The 22,571-nt window shown below is 50.7% G+C and overlaps 1 protein-coding gene across 2 annotated transcripts; it reads left to right on the forward strand.

Annotated features, from left to right (window-relative positions):
* The first annotated feature begins 27 nt into the window (after positions 1-27).
* On the forward strand, positions 28-21,765 carry CUNHXorf38 (chromosome unknown CXorf38 homolog). Of its 2 annotated transcripts, XM_040999890.1 has the most exons (7): positions 28-1,372; positions 1,489-1,623; positions 9,916-10,035; positions 11,382-11,531; positions 12,152-12,331; positions 20,265-20,427; positions 20,813-21,765. In XM_040999890.1, exons 1-7 carry the CDS (start codon positions 1,157-1,159, stop codon positions 20,845-20,847), a joined length of 999 nt encoding a protein of 332 aa, XP_040855824.1. In that variant the 5' UTR covers positions 28-1,156; the 3' UTR covers positions 20,848-21,765. The 2 variants fall into 2 exon arrangements, with proteins under 2 accessions (XP_040855824.1, XP_040855833.1); XM_040999899.1 differs by lacking the exon at positions 28-1,372 and having other exon boundaries at positions 1,599-1,683.
* Positions 21,766-22,571: the final 806 nt, after the last annotated feature.

A 22,571-nucleotide genomic window follows, 5' to 3' on the forward strand; every position in this document is an offset into this window, starting at 1 on the left:
GCTTAAACTCAAGGCACTAAGGAGCAGCTCGTGTCCAGAGCCAGTCAGCCGAAACACAGAGCCTCTTGGTTGTGAAGCAGGAAGTCGGGGCGAAACCCTGCAATGTGTTGGGTTTAAAAAAATACTTGAGAGAGTTCCTTCCCATCTGCTGGTTTTCGCTAAATGCCTGAAGCGACCAAGGGCCAAAGGCAGGAGGACTGTCGGCCTCTGCCGTGGGTGGCAGGAACCCGGTCACTTGTTCTACCTCCCCCGGGGTCTGCATTGGCAGGAAGCCGGAGTCCAGGGCCAGGGCCCAGCATTGCAGGGGCAGGGGGGCTCCCCACAGGGGACCTGGGAGACTGTAGGCCTCGAGCCCGTTAGACCTGCTGCAGATCCACCAGGTAAGACTTCCTTGAGGCCTTTCTGCCTCCAAACAAGCTTGCCATGTTTTCTGAGCCCAAACAGCTCCTCAAAATAAAGCTGACTGGACCGCTTGTCACTCGGAGTGACAATCCAATTCCTTCTGACCCCTGGCTCCTGCTTTCTGCAGCTTCTTTCAACGCCTTGCGTAAGGAGTGGGAATCCTGTAACTAAGACCCCTGAATACTTTCTGAGCTTTACCCGATGCTTCCGCAGGCTCCAGAACACAGGTGACACTGGCCTGTTTGTTTCTGCTAGGTGGCCCCTTGGCAGAGGTTTTTGAATTTTGTGTTCGCTTACACACCCAAGACACATAACAGCTGAGCGGTATAGGCAGCCAGCAGTTAGATTTCACTAGCACTTCGATTTGCTACAGCTAGTCTGTGGCCTCAGAAACTAGATTTTAGAACTCAGTCACGCAAGGAACATATACACTTCCGCATCTCAATTACACAGTCACGGACTTCAGGAGAGGGGGGTCGAACTTGGGATTCGCTTTTGAGGGACAGGGCTTAAGGGTTTGGGGAAGCGGCTGCCTCATAACACTTGAAATACTCACCGGTTGTCACCTCCGTGGCGCCGGGCAGACGTGACCCGGAAATCAGGACGCCCCGCCCCCGGAGCGTGTGACGCAACGCGCCACGCCGTAGCTACTCGAGAGGGCGGTGTCTGGGCGGAACTGCGCCTGCGCATCAGCCGTTTCCCAGGCTCCCGCGCCTGCGCTCTTGTCCACCACACCTCAGAGCCAAAAGGGGCCATGGTGCTGTCGGAGTTGGCTATCCGCTTGAACTGTACAGAGTACAAGAACTGGGTGAAGGCTGGTCACTGCTTGCTGCTTTTGCGCAGCTGCCTGCAGGGCTTCGTCGGCCAGGAAGTGCTCTCCTTCCATCGCAGCCTGCTCGCCGCAACTCCCAGCCTCGGCCCCCGCGCCACCTGTCGCGGCGGCTCCCGTTGCAGTCCGCGCGCCCGCCAGGTGAGCACCTGGCCCGGGACACTGGGCACCACTCTCCATCCCAACCCCATCCCCGTCCCGTTCCTTCCGCGGGCCGGGATCCAGATGCCACCTCTCCTCACCGCCGCCCCCTGTAGTTTCAGCCTCAGTGTGAGGTGTGCGCAGAGTGGAAACGGGAGATTTTGAAACATCACGTCAACCGGAATGGAGACGTGCACTGGGGAAACTGCCGACCGGGTCTCTGGCCTGTCGACGCCTGGGAGGTGGCAAAGGTAAGCACCTGCTGCTGAGACAGAAGAAGGAGGCAGCGACTCATCTGGCACCCGAGCCCGGTAAACAGATGCTAAGGCAGAGATTGGTTGGTGGGTGGGTGGGTGTGTGTTCTGGGCGCTGTTGCAGTAGGCGCCGCGAAGCTTAATTTTCTGCTACCTGTTTGCTTCCTGAAGGAATTCGAGTTTGCGGCTCCTGCTTAGAAAGCTATAGCTAACACTTCAGCCAGAAATGCTGGGGCAAGAGCCTGAGGTGTGGAGGAGGACATTTGTGCACTGAGTGGCTAGCTGATTTTAGCTATAGGTGTCATGACTCTGACAGAGGAAGGTGAGCGAGGTTACCAATGCAATAGAAAGGATCTGAAAGTGCCTAGGTAGGGAATAAGTCGGGAGCCGGGGATGGGCTATAAAGAGACTTAGTCTTTATGTTAATTTTAAAAAATAATTAAAAACAGACTGTGGCTTCCTCAAAAAAAGTGGGGGTGGGAGCCTCTTATTCCTGTCTCAGATCTTGCCAATGTAACTCACTAGCTCAGCTATAGATTTTTTTTTAAATATTTTCCAGAAGCTGAGAGGGACAATCAAAAATGCTTTCTCCATGTTGCTGGGCTGTTGGGGGCGGCCTGCCTGCTGCTTTGCCTCAAAGCTTGGCACCCAGGGAGTGAAGCTCCCGGCCCGAATCCCAGCTCAGCTGCTCTAACATGCCAGCCTCTGTCTCCTAATCTCAAAAACACTGGGACTGGGCTGCCTCAGTGGTCCCCATTTTTGTGGCTCTCACGGACCAGGAAGGCCTCCACCCTGTTCTCCATGCTCCTTTGTTTACTCCATTGCCACCACGAAGTGGTCAGCTTTCACTTTGACCCAGAAGAGACCGAAACAGGGTTCTGTCTAAAACTGTGCCTGCCCCTCAACTGTCTGGAATTCCCTCCAATGCCCGGCCACCTGCTTAGGTCACTCTTGGCCTCCTCTTGATGCTGCTCCACGTGCAGACCTCCTCGCGCAACCCAGTGTTTCCGCGTTACCTCACCCACCCCATCCGTCAGTTTCTTGACTCCCTGTTCTAGCATTTTCTGGCCCACTCCATTTCAGGCCCTCTCTTGTGTGCTCACACTGTAGACCTTTTTCAGCCCAGGACTTCTCAGTGGCCGATGTCCTGCTCACCTCTGGCATGCTTATTTCACCATTCTCCACCCCCACTCCTTTCCCCTGTACTGCTTGTATCTTTTTGAGGTCTCATGGCTGTCTACAGAACCAGCAGCTTACACACTCCTGCCGCCTTTTCTTTGCTCAGCCGACCTCATCTGCACGGTCCGTCAGTAGAGTCGCTCCCTTGCAGTGACATCAGCCCTGTTTCTCCTTGCTCTGAGCTCGCCAGGCCTCACTCCAGCCCTGGCGACACCATCATCCACCTCTGCCCGGGGAAGGACTCTCCCCCGGGAGAACTGACTGCTTTCACTTTTGTTCTGGAACCCTCCAGGCTCCTGTTCCTGGAGCTGACACTTCCTTGCCTTTCCTTGCCAAGTTGCCATGCCCAGTCCTCCCTCCCCCCTCACTCCTGTTAATGTTGCTCCCGCTTCCTGGAGTTGACAGACACCCTCCAAACACATACTTCCTCCTCTTGTTTGCCAGGTCTGCCATCCTGCCTCTGTGGGCACTGTAGTCTTTCTTCCTGCTACTAAGGAAGAAGGCAGGGAATGGAGAAGGGGGAAGTATTTGGCCTGGCTGTTATGATGCCAGTCAAGGCACTCACATCAACACTCTGGCTCCCAGAGCAGATCATGGGCGAAAGGCAACAATGTTGGCTCCAGCAGTTGGGAATTATACACTGAAGCAACAGATGGGAATTCTGCCTCTCTCAGAGAAATTGCGTGGACAACTTTGTTTACAAAAGAAAACAAAGGACGAAAGATGTCTTTTCATTTTGCCATTGCTGAGCCTTGTGTGTCTCGATCTTTGCCCCTACCATTTGCCCAAGGACTTGTATGTCTTAGTTGTCCCCTCCCATCTTATTCCCTTCATCGTTAGTTAGCTTTATTTTTTTTAAAAGATTTGTTTATTGCAAAGTCAGATATACAGAGAGGAGGAAAGACAGGGAGGAAGATCTTCCGTCCGATGATTCACTCCCCTAGTGGCTGCAACGGCCGGTGCTGTGCCATAAGCAGGGAGCTGGAAGGGAAGTGGAACAGGGATATGAACTGGTGCCCATATGGCATTCTGGTGCCTGACGGGGGAGGATTAGCCAGTTAAGCCATGCTGTTTTGTTTTTAATTTGTTACATTTTCTTTTCATCTCATGAAGAGGCAGAGAGACAAACAGAATTCCATTGTCCACTGATTCACTACACAAATGCCCACAACAACCAGGGCTAAGCCAGGTAGAATTAAGGAGTCCGGAACTCAATTCAGATCTCTCACATGGGTGATGTGGGCCCAAGCATTCGCGCCATCATCTGTTGCCTGCCCAGGTTCACATCAGGAAGCTGCATCAGAAGCAGGACAGGATCCTGATGCTGCAGGCACTCTGATTCTGGGATGCAGGCATCCTCAGTGACAGCCTAACCTCTGCACCAAACACCTGTCTCAGATGCTTCCTTCTCACTTCCACAGACCCTGCAGTCTGTTGCACCCTGCCTTCGGCCCCTGCCACTGTACTGCATCCATGAACTTTGCTTTACCAAACTCACCTTTCTTAGGCAAAGTGCTAGTGAGTGCTCCGTTGGCTGACACGCTCCAGGCTACTGCCTGCTTCCTGGGCCCCTCTTCCTCAGCCTTCCTCAGCGCTTCCCGGCCTCCTTCTCTGGTGGTAGTACCCAGGCCTGGGGAGCTTGGTACACCAGGACTTCAAAAAGTTCATGGGAATGAAATGAAAAGACATGTTAATTTTTGTGCAAAACAATTTGAAGTGATGTGCAGAGTCTAACAAAAAATTTGTGTAATTGCTTCTCGGCCTTTTGGCTAAAATCAAGTGTAAAAAATTTGCGTAAAATTTATACTGTGGGCCCGGCGCGGTGGCGCAAGTGGTTAAAGGTCCTCGCCTTGCACGCCCGGGATCCCATATGGGCGCCGGTTCCAATCCTGGCTGCTCCATTTCCCATCCAGCTCCCTGCTTGTGGCCTGGGAAAGCAGTCGAGGATGGCCCAAGGCTTTGGGACCCTGCACCCGTGTGGGAGACCCGCAAGAGGCTCCTGGCTTTGGATCGGCATAGTATCGGCCCGTTGCGCTCACTTGGGGAGTGAATCATTGGATGGAAGATCTTCCTCTCTGTCTCTCCTCTCTGTATATCTGCCTTTCCAATGAAAAAATAATAAAAATAAATCTTTAAAAAAATAAATAAATAAATAAAATTTATACTGTGGGGCCCAGCACGGTAGCCTAGTGGCTAAGGTCCTCACTTTGCATGCACCGGGATCCCATATGGGTACCAGTTCATGTCCTGGCTGCCCTGCTTCCCATCCAGCTCCCTTCCTTGGCCTGGGAAAGCAGTTGAGGACAGCCCAAGGACTTGGGACCCTACAACCATGCTGGAGACGCAAAAGAGGCTCCAGGCTCCTGGCTTCGAATCAGCTCAACTCCAACCGTCACGGCCACTTGGGGAGTGAATCAGCAGACAGAAGATCTTCCTCTCTGTCTCTCCTCCTCTCTGTATAATCTGGCTTTCCAATAAAAAACAACAAATACATCTTTATACTGTGAAAAAAACTTTGCATGAATTTCAACTGCAATTTTTGGTACCAGCATAAACTTTTATTTTAAGTTTAGTTTCTTTTTTAAAAAAGATTTGTTTATTTTTATTGGAAAGGCAGATTTAGAGAGAGAAGGAGAGACAGAAAAATCTTCCATCTGCTGGTTCACTGCTCAAGTAGTTGCACTGGCAGAAGCTCAGCTGATCCAAAGCCAGGAGCCAGGAGCTTCCTCTGGGTCTCCCACGTGGGTGCAGAGTCCCAAGGCTTTGGTCCATCCTGCACTGCTTTCCCAGGCTGCTGGCAGAGGCTGGAACGGAAGTGGAGCAGCCAGGACAGAAACAGTGCCCACATGGGATCCTGGCATTTGGAGGTGGAGGATTAGCCAGTCGAGCCATCACTCTGGGCCCTAGGTTTTTTGTTTGTTTGTTTGTTTAAGATTTATATATTTGCGCACCAGGTGGTGTGGCCTAACGGCTAAAGTCCTCGCCTTGAACGCGCCAGGATCCTCCTAGATGGGTGCCGGTTCTAATCCCGGCAGTTCCACTTCCCATCCAGCTCCCTGCTTGTGGCCTGGGAAGGGAGTCGAGGACGGCCCAAAACTTTGGGACCCTGCACCCGTGTGGGAGACCCAGAAGAGGTTCCTGGTTCCCGGCTTAGGATTGGCGCAGCACCAGTTGTTGCGCTCACTTGGGGAGTGAATCATCGGATGGAAGATCTTCCTCTCTGCCACTCCTCCTCTGTGTATATCTGACTTTGTAATAAAAACAAATAAATCTTTTTTTTTAAATAAAAAGATTTATATATTTGAAAGGCAGAGTTATATAGAGAGAAAGAAAGACAGAAAAAGATCTTCCATATGCTACTTCAATGCCCAAATGGCTGCAACGGCTAGACCAGGCTGAAGCCAGGAGCCTAAAATGCCATCCGGATCTCCCATGTAGTTGGCAGGGGCCCCAGCACTTGGGTTGTCTTTTTCTGCTTTCCCAGGTAGTTTAGCAGGGAACTGGATCAGCAGTAGAGCCCGGTGTGTTATAGCGCCAGCCCCATTCTTTGAACTTTGTGAAGTCCCTTTCTGGTGAGTCTATACCAGTGCCTCCCAGATTTGACACCCTTCGCCTGCCTGCTGCTGAGGTCTAGGTGCCCAGATCCAACTTTTTTTTTTTTATAATCTTACATAGTTGATTAGGGTACAAAGGGCTAAGGGCTACAGGAAAGTGGGGGGTCAGAGGAGAAACAAAGGGAGAAGCCCCACCCAGCCTCCTCCCATTCTGGGTGGAACACTGCCCAAACTCTTCCTGCCCAAGATGGTAGCAGCAGGGCGGAGCTTAATCCAGTTCCCAAGGTTCCCTCAGGGCCTGGAGAAAGCCTAGGACTGCCTGAGTCCCCAGCATTGGGTCTGGCCCAGCTGGGGGACCCCCCACAGCCGCCACATTGCAGGGAGCTGCTTTTGCCCCAACCCCACGTCCAAACCAGATCCAACTTTCTAACCGTCCCCTTCACCTGGCTGCCTCCCAGGCACTTCATGTTTAGTTCTGAAGTGGGCATTATCCTCTCCGCCTCCCTCCACCCTCAGCCCATTCCCACCACAACTTCCTAGATTTGGTCTTGTTTCATCCTCGCCCTCTAGTTACCCCCTGCAGAATGTTCCTGCCTGGCCCTCACTGCAGCTTCCCTTCTGGCACCCTCTGCTGCCCTGTGCACCTCTGCTAGCCGGGGTGTGCCACCTGCATGTGGCAGTTAGGTCATTGCATTCCCTTACCCCAAACCCTTGGATTCTGCCTAACTCCCTGCTGCTTTCCAAGGCCAGCAAGGGCCAGCATGTCGGGGCCCAGTTTGTCTCCCCTGATTCATCTTCTACCCATGGAAGAGTCCGCAGAGGGCAGGAGCAGGTGACTGTGCCCTTTGCTTGCCCTGGGCATTAGCCAGCTGGAGCCTGGGAGCACGCAGTATGATTTTCAGAAACTGTTTTTGCAGTCAGGAAGTTGCCAGGCTTTGCCTGTTGGCTTTTAATACTGAAAACAGAGAAAATGCCAGGGCTCATCACGGAGATGAAAAACCATGCCTCTTCTGAAAGGCACCTGGGCACCTCCAAACTGGGTATTCTCTGCAACAGCTGATGTAAGCAAAGATCTTTTTCCTTCACTGTCATTGGCCTAGTTTGCTTGTGGTAAGTTAGCTTCTTTATGAACCTCTGAGCATCCAGCAAAAACTTTTTAAAAGTGAAGTTTTTTAAACTTATTTGAAATGGAGAAAGGTTACTGCTGGTTTAACTCCCCACATTCTTAACACCAACCTGGGCTGGGCCAAGACGACAGCAGGAGCCTGGTACACAATTTGGGTTTCCCATGCAAGTGGCAGGGATCCAAGGACGTGGGCCACCATCTGCTGTTGTGCAGGGTGAGCATTAGCAGGAAGCTGGATCAGAAGCAGAGTCGGGATACAAACCCATATGGGGTGCAAGTGGTCAAAGTGATGTTTTAGCTGCTGTGTCAAGCACCTGCCTCCGTAGTAGGTTCAGTCAGAGGATCAGCGCATTCGTGACAGGACCTACACAGGACTTCACAAGTTCATGCGACATGCGCACTGTGAGGAAACACCTGTGCGTGGACATCAAAGCAGTTTTTTGATCTAAAATAAACTTATCTTTTTATTCTATTTTTTTTTCATGAACTTATGAAGTATCCCTGTCCCAACAGAGTGATGCTACTGTGCCTTCTGATCCAGGCTGTGCGCGGAGGCTCAGGTGTATGATTCCCCAGCCCCCACATCATGATATGCTTGGGGCGCATGAGCTCCTCCCAGCAGCATTCAGATGATCCTGCAGAGTAAAGCATACTGTCGGGGGCACTGGAGTTGCTTACCCACCAAAACGTGTGCATGTCAGTGGAGCAAGACTCTTTATTTTGAATTCTCACATCCCAGTTGCTCCTGGCTCTTGGCAGAACAGAACGTAAGTTTGGCAATATTTCAGGACAGGAATATGCCCAAGCCTTTCCTGTCATAGCAGTTTTTAAATTGTGTGCCATAAAATTGAACTGAAAGCAAGACGGTGCTAGAAGAAGGCCCTTCTGGGACATTTGGAATGTCAAGTCCTGAAGCTCTAAAAAGTTGTGGAGCAATGGAATTGTAAGTTTATTTTGGTGCCAATAACAACAACCAAGAAATATTTGGAAATCCCTGTATAATTTTTTGTCATCTGCATTTCTCACTAGCTTTTTAATAGACCCCTTGAAGGTCCTACTCGCCATAGTAATTTCCAATATTGACACTAGTTCGTTATTCTGTGCCAGGCACTGTGCTAGCACATTACTTGTTCAATGGACATGAGGACTTACTGAGGAGTAATCTAAGAAGTAAGTAGCCCAAGATCCTTTGCTGGCAGTTGGCCAAACTTGCATTTGAACCCAGGTCTGTCATGCTGCAAAGCCCAGATTCTTAATACCATCACAACTGAACTTTCTCAACTCATTTAGAAAAGTGTATGAGGTCCCTACATGAACCAACGGAATTTTTAACCCCCAACTCCTCCTTACCCCGGCTCCTGAGTAGGCAGTTGGGGTAGTGGGAGCGGCTTCCAGGGTCCTCCGTGCGGGGGCAGACCGTGGCCACTGTCCCCTCAGGACAGGTATAGGAGTCCGCACCGCACGCTGTCCAGCGAACGGACTTGACTGCACTGACTGCTCTCCGCGACACGGCAGCGGCTTCTGGGGCAGGGAGTGGGCCCAGTTCGGGTCTCTGTCTCCCAGCGACTACCCGAGCTGCTTCTCCAAGTGCCCCCGCAGGGTCGCAGCAACAGTTCTGCTACTCCCCCGGCAAGCAGACCAACCCCCAGGAGTTACACTGGCTTCCACTCCCCAGGGAAAAGTCCTTCCAGGGAAAGTGCCCTCGAGGGAAGATCAGGGGCAGCAGAGATTTCCCATTCCTTGGTGAAGTGAGTTTCGCAAACAAGAAAAGGCGTGGCCTGGAAGCTTGGCTGAGCCTGGAGCGGAGAAGGGAGATTTTGCTGGGCTAAGGCTTGGGCAGAGCAGCGCTGGTGGTGGTGGTGGGGGGTGCTTGCACAGCACGGAGTGCCTCACCTCTGCAGCCTTGTGCTCAGGCTGCCAGCTGCTCAACTTGGGAGCATCAGTCCTGAGCTCCTGGCCTGAGCCCGGCTCAGCTCTGCTGCAGGCATTTGGGGATACAGCAGTCTTAAATCTCAGTATTTCTGTCTCTCCTCCTCCCTGCCTTTCAAAGTGAATGAAGATAAATTTTAAGAAGCAAACAAAACAAAGTGTTCACATTGAAGAATCTAATTGTACTGAAGCTAGTTTTAAATGTTCAGAAATTCAACCCCTGGAATTCCATTAAGGAAAAGGGAAAAGGTACCTTCCGCCCATGCTTTCTGCTTCTATCTGGGGAGGCAGACCAGAGGCCAGTTAGATTGTATCATAGCTCGTGGCAGAGAGCTAACACGCTGGTTCAGTTACTATCCTTTGTTGGGGCTCAGCCATGACCCTTGAATTTCAGTGTGTGGGAGACTTGCAGTCACCATATGGGGAATAAGCCAGAAGACTTCTTCTCTCCAAGGCATAGAGTCTGGGGGAGACTCAGGTGTCTGTGTCCTTGTGCCACAGGCCTTCATGCCCCGAGGACTGACAGGCAAGAAAGGACCCGAGGAATGTGACGCAGTTGCGCTTTTAAGCCTCATCAACTCCTGTGATCACTTTGTGGTTGATCGAAAAAGAGTTACAGAGGTAAGAGCTGTCCGATCGAGCACTGCACCGTGCGTCAGTTGGGTGCCTTCTCTGAGCCCGGCCCTGTGAGGCTGAGCCAGCCATGCAGGCACAGGGCACCGTAGATGCCCTGGCACTATGGCTCGAAGTCGGTATCACCACGCAGGCCAGCGGGGCTCATGTATCACACGCACCTGCCATGCCGTCCAGGATTCCCTCTGGGCAGGGGCAATCAAAAGATTGACCCATCGATTGTCCCTAATTAGAGTTTCAGGACAACTTGTTATCGTGCTGATCCCCACCGCAGCAGGAGCCTCCGCGTTCTCCTACCCGTCCTCCCAAAACCAGCAGCAGAGTCGTTTCCCACATTCCGGGAACCAGCAGTGCGTCATTCTGTGTGTCGTGTGCCGACATTTGACATCTGCCCTTCGGAGTCAGACACTCAGCAGTTAGTTGCAAGAGCAAAGCACAGAAAACTAAAGGAAACATGAGCATCAGATTTCCTCGGGGCAATGTCCGAGTTCTCCAGTAACCAGAGGCTCGTTGAGAAGAGTGTCTAGTGTCCTTGAATTATGCATAATACCTGCAGAAAAGGCACCTGTGTCTGGTCAGCATGACAGCAGCCGGAAAAAAAAAATTGAGGATCCTCGGTGACATTGCACAAATCTGTCACAGCAGTTGACCCCTTGGATATCTTTCAGTCGCAAAATGTGGAACACTGTGTGAATTGCACGTTAGTGTGTCACAAGAGAGCCCCGTTTTTCTTAACATATAAAGAGCTGATTCTCTTCAGTCAGTTTCATCAGAAAACTCCCTTGATCTGACTCGCTGGCTCTACAGTCACTTAAAAAAGATGTTTGCATTATCTGCCTCAGCCAGAAGTAGACCGAGTCCCGTTACTCTTGCTCTCCGGCAGGGTGTTTTAAGTTGAAAGGTTTGACGGAATGTGCGATATCCAGCTGGTGATAAGATTTCAAGAGCTGATGTCGACATGTTTGTGTTTCCTACCCTCATGAACTGATTTTCCAAGAGGCAGAAGGTTAAACATCCCTTCAGGCCACGCTGGCCCTTGCTGGGACCCACGGGTCATGTCAACAGCCTCTGGATCGCTAGCTGCTCGGCTCCGGAGATTAGGAAAGCGGAAAAGGCCAAGCGAACCTTGCTCAGTTTTCGTTGTTCTCTTACCTGGAGTCCTTCGACTAAAATCCTTGGTGTGGTCATTTTTTTTTTGTCCTGCCTGATTTTTTTTTTCCTAGAAAACTTTCCAATTAGTTGCCAAACATCTGAAGCTTTGGCTTCCTTCAATTTCTCCTGTGGAAGCCGAAGATCGCGGTTTGTAGCCTTGTATCTTCTGATTCTTCCTGTAGGTGATTAGGTGTCGTAATGAGATCATGCACTCTTCAGACATGAAAGTATCCTCCACGTGGCTTCAGGACTTTCAGGTGAAGATCCAGAATTTTCTGAGTGAATTCAAGACTATCCCAGAGATTGTGGCGGCAAACTCCAGAATTGAACAGGTAAACGAAAAAAAAAAAATCAGTGGCATAGAGAATGAAGCAAGATAGCAATGACAGCTGTAGTCTCACCTTTGATATTTGAAGCTGAATTTTAAAAAAGTTGTTTATTTTTATTGAAAAGGCAGATCAGATTTACAGAAAGAAGGAAAGACAGAAAGAGAAAGTTCTTTCATTCACTAGTTCGCTTCCCAAGTGGCCGCAGTGCCTGGAGCTGAACTGATCTGAAACCAGGAGTCTGAAGCTTCTTCTGGGTCTCCCATGTGGGTGCAGGGTCCCAAGGCTTTGGGCCATCCTCTACTGCTTTCTCAGGCCACAAGCAGGGAGCTGGATAGGAAGAGGAGCAGCTGGGACGTGAACCAGCACCCATATGGGATCCTGGTGCATGCAAGGTGAGCATTGATTGAGCCATTGAGCCATCATACCAGGCTGCTCAAGCTGAATTTTAGACTGTAAGCAGAGGAGAGTCACGGTTGTAAAATCTGGAATTATGCTGGACTTTGTTGCGGTCACTTGTGTGTTGTTGAGGTAGCTCCAGTCCACAACGTTTAAGCATAAGGTCTTTGAGTAATCCCATGGAGCGTCTTTAAGTTGGCTCATGCGTTTGTGTGATAACCTCACAGCTGTTGCTTTCCGACTGGGCAGTTTACCTCCCCGAGGGAGATCAGCTAGATGGCTGTGAATGTGCCGAGGGAACTTACATGAGCATCAGCCAAGTGAATGAAATTGAAGTGGAGTTGCTAAAGGAGAAACTTCAGGAGCTGTACATGCAAGCGGAAGAACCAGACGTGTCACCTCAAGAGGTAAGCATAAAGCCCTGTGACCTCCGTGTGGGTAAAGGGCTGTGCCAGGCAGGGTTCACACAGGACCAGCCACTCGATTCCAGGACTGCAGGCGTTTGGGGCATGGAGAAATATTAGCTTCAAACAACTATGTTCACACCATCAGCAAGCCTTGGAGGCGTGCCGAGTCAGCGCCACACAGCGGAGTGACCTGCTCCTTTGGGCAGCCATGGGATTCCTGAGAAAAATGCCTGGGGTTTCTCTGCTGACTGGAGAGGACCAGCAGCACAGGTGCTGTGGGGCTAGAACTCACAGAATCAAGGTGGGGACAAATTGGCAAAGGAAGAAGGGCATCCTTGGCAGGGCAAGCAGCCCTTGCAAAGGCGTCAAACACTGGCTTTGAGCCTGGGCAGTGAGCAGGTGAGCTAGCATAGGAGTACGCTCAGCCAGGAGTTCCGCAAAGGCGGTTGAAGCCGTGTTTGAAAAACGTTTCTTGGCCATGGCCAAGGGGTTTGAGCATTATTCCCAAAAAGTGGTAGGGACTCAGCTGACTTTAAAAAAAAAATATTTTTATTATAAAGGCAGATTTACAGAGAGAGAACAAGAGACAGAAAAACCTTCCATCTGCTGTTTCACTCCCCAAATGGCCACAATAACCAGAGCTCAGCTGAGCCAAGGCTAGAAGATTCTTCCAGGTTGCCCGTATAGGTGCAGGGTCCCAAGGCTTTGGGCAAATATCCTCTGCTTTCCCAAGCCATTAGTAGGGAGCTGAATGGGAAGTGGAGCAGCTGGGACTAGAACCAGTGGCCATATGGGATGCCAAGCACTTGCAGGTGGAGAATTAGCCAGTTGAGCCATTGTGCCAACCCCAGCAGATGTTTTTTTTTTTTTTTTTTAAGAGTGAGAAGAAGAGAGTTGGCTTTTGGAAAGTGAACTCAAACTTAGCTGGATGTTGCACAAGCCACGGGGGCACTGGTGAGGGTGGTAGAAAGGGGGCAGAAACTGGAGGTCGTGAGGCAGGGACCCGAGTCTGGCACGTTAGCTTGAGCAGAGCTGCTGGATCTTACTGATTAGGCAGCTGACTTGGGGATGGCATGGAGGTGGGAACAGGTGTTTGGGGGAAAGATGTTAAAGGATCAGGGTGTCTAGCTTATGGTCTGAAGGCTAGTGCTGGTCTCAGATCTGGATAGGAGTTCGGGAGCAAGCTATGGAAGAAACTAATGTTAGCAGAATTGTATTCTAGTAAGGCTGAGAACATTCCAATAGAGGCTGGTGTGGAATTCCAGCTCACAGGAGATGGGACAATCATTTCACCTCCCTGGTCCTTCTGGTCTGAGAAAGGCAGTTGTGGTTAGCATGTGAAACGTAGTGGGGATGTTTATTCACTGCAGAGTGAGTCGTTCGTTCATTAAGTCCTGCTCAGCACTGCTAACATACCTAAATTAGCCATTCTGACATTGATCCAGATGCTTTCTTCAGCTGGCTGAGCTCTTTTTGCAACAGTACCAGGTCCCACTGGTGTCTGTGTGCCCATCCTGGCACATCAAAAATATCTAAAATGATTGATTAGAATTACAGATTTTCCTTTTGACAAAACAGATTTATTCTGTTGAGTTGAAAGAATGAAAGAAAGTGAAAAAGAGGTCTTGCACCCACTGCTTCAATCCCCACATGACAGCAACAACCAGGGCTGGACCAGGCTGTGAAGCCAGGAGCCCAGGATTCCATCTGAGTCTCCCAGGAGAGTGGCAGGGGCACACGCACATGGGTCATCTGCTGCTGCTTTCCTAAGTGTTCTAGCAGGGAGCTGGATCAGAAGTGGAGGAGCTAGGACCGGAAGCAGTACCCATACGGGGATGTGAGAGTTGCAAACAAAGCTTAATAATGGGCTATACCAAGCACCAGTTCCAAATCTTCTCTTTTCTAAACCCGAGGGTTTCCTCTGGCTTTCTTCTCAAATGCTATCAAACCAGCCACATTTTCTTGCTTCCGATGCTTTCAAAAACAGGATAGAGTAAGTGAAGGCAAATGGAGGAGCAGGTGCGTTGCCCCTGAGCCATCAGCAGTTCCGGCTTCTCTCTTGAGGGAGCCACCGTCCTTTCCCTGTCCGTGTGTGACAAAGAGCAGAGGCTGTGAGTAGCGACACACTCAAGCTGGGAGCCCTTGGCCCTTGGGCCCTAGAAGGGCACTTGGCCTTCAGCGTCTGCCCTGCTTGCCCAGGAAGGGGGCCCAGGAGCCCGCACTGGGCTGTGAGGACTGGTGAGGTGGTTTGCCACAGGCTATCCCGCTGCTGCAGACATGGTGTAACTGAGGACTGGCCAGGGCAAATTCGTACCCTCCAGATCTCTGTCGTCCTGTGCCCGGGGCTGCAGAGCCTCCGGGAGTTCTCTTTTTTTAACTCCCATGTCTAGTACATCAAGGCATTTCTCTTAATATGTCAGTTAATGGCAATGGAAGTGGGGATTCATGGACGTGTTCTTTGAAGGAAGTTAAAGATCAGCTGTGCTTATGTGTGGAACTTGACCTCTGACCTGTTCTGAAAGCCCATACCGTATAAAGGTTATCCATGTACTCCAGGGTTGGTCTTCAACAGAGAATTCAATCAGACCACATTGTTTTTTAAAGATTTATTTATTTTTATTGCAAAGTCAGATATTCACAGAGGAGGAGAAACAAAGATCTTCCATCTGATGATTCACTCCCCAAGTGACCGCAACAGCTGGTACTGCGCTGATCTGAAGCCAGGAGACAGGAGCTCTTCTGGGTCTCCCACACGGGTGCAGGGTCCCAAGGCTCCACTGCTTTCCCAGGCTACAACCAGGGAGCTGGATGGGAAGCGGGGCCGCTGAGATTAGAACCGACGCCCATATGGGATCCCAGCGCATTCAAGGCGAGGACTTTAGCCGCTAGGCCACAGCACCGGGCCCCAATCAGACCACATTTTATTGATCCTAAAATGCCAGCAGTTGTCAGACAACATATGTCAGTTACTTTTTTTTTTTTTAAAGATTTATTTTTATTATTTTTTATTGGAAAGGCGGATATACAGAGAGGAGAGACAGAGAGGAAGATCTTCCGTCCGATGATTCACTCCCCAAGTGAGCCGCAACGGGCCGATACTATGCCGATCCGAAGCCAGGAGCCTCTTCTGGGTCTCCCACGCGGGTGCAGGGTCCCAAAGCTTTGGGCCGTCCTCAACTGCTTTTCCAGGCCACAGGCAGGGAGCTGGAAGGGAAGCGGGGCTGCCGGGATAGAACCGGCGCCCATATGGGATCCCGGGCGTGCAAGGCGAGGACTTAACCACTTGCGCCACCGCGCCGGGCCCAGTTACTTTTTTTTTTATGTCACTTACTTCTAAGAAAGAAAAGTCAAAGACTGATGGTGTGCTAGTACGGCTACCACCTGCAACACTGGTTTCCTATATTGGTATTGATTGGAGTGCTGGCCGCTCGGCTTCTAATCCAGTTCCTTGGTAGGTTCCTGGGAAAATATTGGAAGACAGTCCAAGTGCTTGGACCCCTGTTTCCCATGTGGGAAGCTCACGGGCAGCTCCTGGCTTCCACCTGGCTCAGCGCCTGCCATTGTGGCCATTTGGGGAGTGAACTGGCAGATAGAAGATCTCTTCCCTCTCTCTGTTTTTCAAATAAATAAATTGTAAACAACAGCAATGCTGCCAGTTTGTAGTAAGGCACTGTCAGTGTTAAGGTGCCTTCTTACTAGGGATGTTAGAATGTAAGAACACATCTATCTAGGAACCAACAATTACAGTGAATGGATCACGGCCATGGGATTTTTTGGGGGGAGGGGGTGAGTGTTGAATCAGAGCTGTTTCTGGTTATTGTTTGAAGTGGTTGGCGGGGAGCAAGGTCGGAAAGGTAAGCAGAGAAACATGGCTGGAAATTTAGCATGACAGTTTTGGGGAGCTTGGCATTTGCGCTCTTTTCTGCTAGTGTGACAATCTTAAAGTTTTGTTACGCTATAGAAGGGGCTCCATGAAAGCCGACCACATGCAAGTGGCTATGACCGCAAGGCATTTTTCACCTCACTGCCAGAGGGGAGCAGTGGCTGCTCATGGCATTGTGTCCCTGGTAACCCGAGTGTCTCAGAATTCAGGTGCCTCCCAGGTGTCCCTCACATAATCTTCATGCCCCTCAGTGCTCTGTTGGAGCCTGGGAGTTTATAACTCCACCAAAGAAGACTGAGCGCAGTACAGGGCCGAAACAAGATTGTTACTGATTTCTCTTTCCTTCCTTCTTTCCTTCTTTCCTTCTTTCCTTCCTTCCTTTTATTTTTATTGGAATGGCAGATTTACAGAGAGAGGGAGAGACAAAGATCTTCTGTCCTCTCATTCACTCCCCAAATGGCCACAATGGCCAGAGCTCAGCCAATCCGAAACCAGGAGCCAGGAGCTTCCTTTGGGTCTCTCATGCGGGTGCAGGGTCCCGAGGCTTTGGACCTTCCTCCACTATTTTTCCAGGCCACAAGCATGGAACTGGATGAGGAGTGGAGCAGCTGGGACACGAACCAGTGCCCCTATGAGATTCTGGCACTTGAAGGAGGGAGGATTAGCCAATCAAGGCATTGTCCTAGGTCCTGTTACTGATTTCTTTCTTTTTAAAAATATTTATTTATTTTCATTGGAAAGGTGGATTTTCATAGATGACAGAGAGAAAGATCCTCCGCTTGCTGGTTCAGTCCCCAGTGGGTACAGCAGCCAGAGCTGAGCTGTTCTGAAGTCAGGAACCAGGAGCCTCCTCTGGGTCTCCCATGTGGGTGCACAGTTCCAAGGTCCGGGGCCATCCTCAACTGCATTCCCAGGCCACAAGCAGCAAGCTGGATGAGAAGTGGAGTGACCAGGACATGAACTGGTACCTATATAGTATCTCGGCATATGCAAAGTGAGGACCTAACCACTGGGTAACAGCACTGGGCTTGTTACTGATTTCTTAAACCCTGTCTAGGGAGCCATTTCACAGAGCTTGGGGATGCTCAGGGAGAAGCTAGTGACAGAATGTACTCGGGGCCATCAGGGAAAAGATGGGAAATGGCAGTATATTTCTTATGTTCCAGAAATATCTGTTCAAGACCTACCATGTGCCAGGCACTGTTCTAGAAGCTGGGTATGCATTGTTGAACAGAACTGACAGGGATCTCTGTGGAGGGAGACAGGCAATGAATAGTTAAGCCTAGTAAGTAAATGGTGTGGACAGAACCAGGAGAAGGAAAACACACAGAGTAGGGGACTTGGAGTTGGCCAAATGGGATGTAGATGTCAGGTCACAAGATGGTGCTATCATGAAGAGGGGGAAATTAGCAAGACCTTGAACAAGGCAAGGACTGGCCATGTGTGCATATCTGCAGGGGGGAAGCGCCTGGTGAGCATCGTGGCTGGGGTGGGAAGGAGGAACAAAACAGGGGGCTGAAAGTCAGAGGTGTGTGGGAGGCGGCAGATGACACTGGGCTTGTGGGCCATTGGGAGGATGCAGGCACTTCCTCCAGAATGGGGAGCCTGGTGGAGTTGCAAGCATGGGAGGCCCAAAGGAGCTGCAGGTGGCGTGGAGGGTGCCCGTGGCTGGTCAGGGCAGCAGAGTGAGGGAGAGGGCGGGCAGGACGCTCCTGTGGTCCTCCAGGTGAGATGATGGTGACTTTGCCCCGGCTGCAGGAGTAGAGGTGGTGAGGAGGCAGGTGGACGTAGCATGTGAAAGGAGAAGGGGGTCAAAGTCAAGGCGAGGAGTTTGGGCTTAAGTAACTGGTAGAACACGCATACAACAATAGACTGGCACATAGTAGTTACTGAATAAATTAAGCATTTGTTAAATGGATGCAGGAAGGAAAGAAGGTACCGGGTGCAATGGTTGTTTCTACTCCTCATGGATGGTGTTGGTATCATCATCCTTGATTCACAGTTGTAACCTCAGGCAGGTCAGATCATCTTGCCCAAAGTCACACAGCTGGCTCGATGACAAGGGCAGGCTGCAATGTCTAAGCCTGCATGCTTGCATGCTGTGATTTTCCTGGGTGCATTTTCCAATGTTCCATCTCCACCACCTCCTCTCCCTCCACATGAAACTGTGCATACGCCTTCCCTGTTGTGGATAATTTAAGCCTCCTTTTGACTCTGCCTCCCCTGTAAGCTAAGATCATCTCCCGAACCAGGAGCACCTCTTAAGCACATTTCAAGAGCAAATGCATTTATTGCTTCCCACAAAGGAGAAGCCTCAAGTTCCAGGCAACGTCAATTATGAGGCACTCCTGTTGGAGCCGGTGAGAGGGAGAGGCACACATAATTCAGAAGGGAAGTGAAAGCCAGGGCAGGCAGCACGTGGAGAGCAGGGGTTTCTACAGAAAACGTTGAGTGAAGGAGAAAACACTGAAAGCATGAGGCCCTGTGGGGAGGGTCCGAATGGCCTTAGCTGGGCTCCACTTCCATGCCCTCCCCGACAGCCATCACTCAGCATCCGGCAGGTGCATTCACTTATGTCACAGTCACTTGCTGAGGACCGCCTCTCCTCTAATGCTGTGGCCAATTGTGAACACTGCTGCTGCTGTGTCACAGCTGCTCTGCTAGTGTCGCAAACACCTCACGTCATTGCATTCAGGCGATCGTGACTTCGCGTGGAGTTGCAGCTTCCCCAAACGCAGTGCAGAGCGTTCTGGGATAAGCACAATGAAAACGTGCCCCTAGTCCCGTTTTGTGAGTACTTCAGGTAGCCTACACATTGATGAACATGTTGCTGGTAGGAGTTGAAATTGATTAGCACCTCTGCAGATGGTAGTTGTGGCAACATCTGTTAGGATTAAAACAAGATGCATGCTGTGGTACAGCTATTTAAGCCACCACTTGGGATTGCCTGGGTTGCGTATTGCAGTGCCTGCTTTGAGTCCCAGATGCTCTGCTTCTAATCCAATCTGTTCTAGCTTTCTGCTGCTGTACCTAGGAAGGTGAGACAGGATGGCCCATGTGTGTGGGCCCCTGCCATGCACATGTGAGCTTCTGACGGAGCCCCAGGCTGCTGCCCTCAGGCAGGGGCAGCCCTCGTTGCTACGTCCATGTGAGGCGTGACCCACTAGATGAAAGATCACTCCATGTTATTCTACCTTGCAGATGAATACATTTTACAACAAACTTTTGAGAAAACCTGAGCCAAATGAAAAATGCATTTCACTTCAAAGCAGGGGCCCGCAAATCAGCTTCTTGCTAAGGCAAACTGACATCCCCCAGGTTAGTTAGTGCGACATGATTTACCTAGACACAAGTACCGAACTGTGGGAAAATATGAAGCATCCCAAACTGCGATGGCGATCAGCCGTGAGCAGACGCTAATGAGATTGCTCTGTCGTGTCATACAGGAGAGATGAGTTCCGAAGCCTCGTGTCATGTCATGTTCTTTGTGTTTTTAAGGATGCGTATCTGCACACATGCTGACGTGAACACATAGAACATACAGTTCTCAAAGAGTCATGAAGGGTCACCTGCAGGGGGAGGAACTTTTGACTAGGGACAGGCTTTGGAAGAGAACTGACTTTTTGCCTTGTTCCCTTTCCCTGATTTTGAATTTGCTGTTGAATACACAGGGTTACCAGTTAGTTACCTAAACAAGATGTGTATGTACGTATGTTTGATGGCAAAGTACAGGTCCTAACCTTAAAATGAAAGGTTTTCATCTTACTTCTGCGTCTGTACCAGTGAAGTCTTCGCACACTAATGCAAGTCATTTTCAGCAATGACATTGGGGAGCACAAGCAAACACCTAGGTCAGGTTTTTGAAGGGAGGGGGTGCTTTGTTGTACAGTTGCTTGCATCTGTTTGAAACCTTGCGTGTAGCCACGATTTCCATCTCCTGGTGGGTGCTTGTCCAGGAGCCAGGCTTGAAGCTCGGGAAGTTGTCATTTGAACCACCAGGGTCTGCCGGAGTGTCAACTCAAACGGCCACTGCTTGCTTTCCTCTGGCAGATCTCGGATCGACTGGCAGCGATGAAGGAATTTCTGAGAAACAATGAGGATCTTAGAAACGGTCTCCTGGAAGACATGCAGAAGCTAGACAGCCTCCACCTACAGCACCAGAAACCAGAGGCAGAGGAGCCTGGGGAGGAACCGCCTGCAAGTGCAACCGAAGGTGCGTGGCCTGAGGATGCAGTCCCGAGCCCCTGCCCTTTGACTGCGTTCTTTCCTGTGAGGCCTGACCTGAAGCGGCCCCACCTCCTTCTTTCAGGGAGAGAGGTTGTGAAGGCTTTGGGCTTGTTTTCTTAATTCCCACAGCCATGCAAATCAATTCACCAGCAACTCCCTGGCAGCTCTGGTTAACCAGCTATGCCCAGAGTCCCTGGCCGAGGCTTAATCGCCCTGATCCCATAGCCAACGCTCCCTCGGGCACTGGAACAGTACCAGGGATGGCCACCAGCTCTAACCGGGGCTCAGTTCCCACAGGAAAGCTTGTTAAAGTGCCTGTCTCCATAGACAACCCCTCTTCCCCAGAAAGAAAACGTCCTCTTTCATTTCAGGTTGCCCTCCAGCAAAAATCAGGCGAGTTCCGTGAGAATCAGCGTGGCTTCTATCTCGGAGTCCGGTACCTGAACACAAAGGAACTCCTGGGATTTTTCTTCCCCCTGGACTTTCCTTTGATTCTTTGGGAAAAAGGTTTTTTTTTTTCCCCCCCACTATGTATATCCAGAAACTTGGGGTTATATAATCTATACCACTCAAACATAAGACATACTCTTGTGCCAATACTTGTTACCATTCAGGGATCTTGGGCTACTTAAAAGCTGCCATTCTTTTCTGGTCCCAAACTCCAGCTGCTTAAGCTAGTATAGGCTAAATTTGGTCAGGCCTGCACCATCCCCAGCAGACATAGCCTGCCCCCACTGCTGCCCGAAGTCTTCCTCATGGCGGATGCCTGCAGGTATGCTGCGCTAGCCATGAAAAAAATCCTCCCTCGCTTTGTGCAGGATGGTAAGAAGGAAAATAGGCTGAGGGGTCATTTTCAAACTCTTTCCATTTAATGTGGAACTGTTAGTACTAGGTTGGAGTAGCCTGAGGCAACAGGACTTGAGAGGCGGGGGTGGGGAGATGGGGGGGGATAGCGTGGGCCATTACATCAGGACTGGAGAACAGTTAACTTGCCTGGCCAGTAAGGGGAGGGCCGAGTGGCATGTTAGGGGCACAGTTCCGCACCTGGCAGCTTGTGGATGAGGTGCTTATACCAAGTGAGCTATGGCCGTCACTGCGCTTATGTGTGGAGCACAGGGCCTGGGGCTCACACATACCCAGAAAGGCCGGACACCTGCTGGCTCAGGGTGTGCCTAGGCAAGACTGTGAATTGTACTCCTGAACCTGGGGCCTCATTAGGAAACATAAGAATCCATTTTCATAATTCTTATGGAGCTACAAGAGATCTTTTATTTCTTTTTTTTTTTAAGATATATTTTATTTTTTATTGAAAAGTCAGATATACAGAGAGGAGGAGAGACAGAGGAAGATCTTCTGTCCGATGGCTCACTCCCCAAGTGGCTGCAACAGCTGGAACTGAGCCAGTCCAAAACCAGGAGCTTCTTTCAGGTTTCTCACACAGGCACAGGGTCCCAAGGCTTTGGGCCGACCTTGACTGCTTTCCCAGGCCACAAGCAGGGAGCTGGATGGGAAGCGGGGCAGCCGGGATTAGAACCAGTGTCCATATGGGATCCCAGCTTGTGCAAGGCGAGGGCTTTAGCTGCTAGGCTACTGCACTGGGCCCCCTCCTTTTCTTTCAATGAAGGTATTCACACTTCCTCTGTCCCTTTTATCTCCCTCCCCAACAGAAAGCCCATGCACTCCTGACTTTTTCCTGTTTGTCGCCTGAACTGTGCAACCACTGTGGTGGTCTGTGAGGTTGACCTTACTTGTCCCTTCCCCTGCAGCCACTTATTTCCAAGGCCAGACTCACTGCCCCCTGCAACCTCTGGACCTTTAGGGACCAAAATCCCATGTTTCCCATCCCCTGGAGGAAGTGCTCCCTCCCATGCCCAGGAGTCAGGTGGGTGTGCTCCTTTGCCCACTCAGCTGCCCACTAATGACAGAATGTCTGCCTGGCATGGGGATGGCCGTCTATAGCTGTACACTGAAATGCACAAAGGTGGACAGATTCTGGTACACAAGTTGAGATGCCGCTTGGGACAACTGCATCCCGTGCCAGAGCACCTGTGCTTGGGTCCTAGTGCTACTCTGTCCCTGCCACCCATGTGAGAGAGCTGGATTGAGCTCCAGGCTCCTGGCATTGGCCTG

The sequence above is a fragment of the Ochotona curzoniae genome, unplaced genomic scaffold, assembly GCF_017591425.1.
Source record: "Ochotona curzoniae isolate NIBS_2020 unplaced genomic scaffold, NIBS_Ocur_1.0 contig_1274, whole genome shotgun sequence".
In the NCBI taxonomy this organism is placed as follows: Eukaryota; Metazoa; Chordata; class Mammalia; order Lagomorpha; family Ochotonidae; genus Ochotona; species Ochotona curzoniae.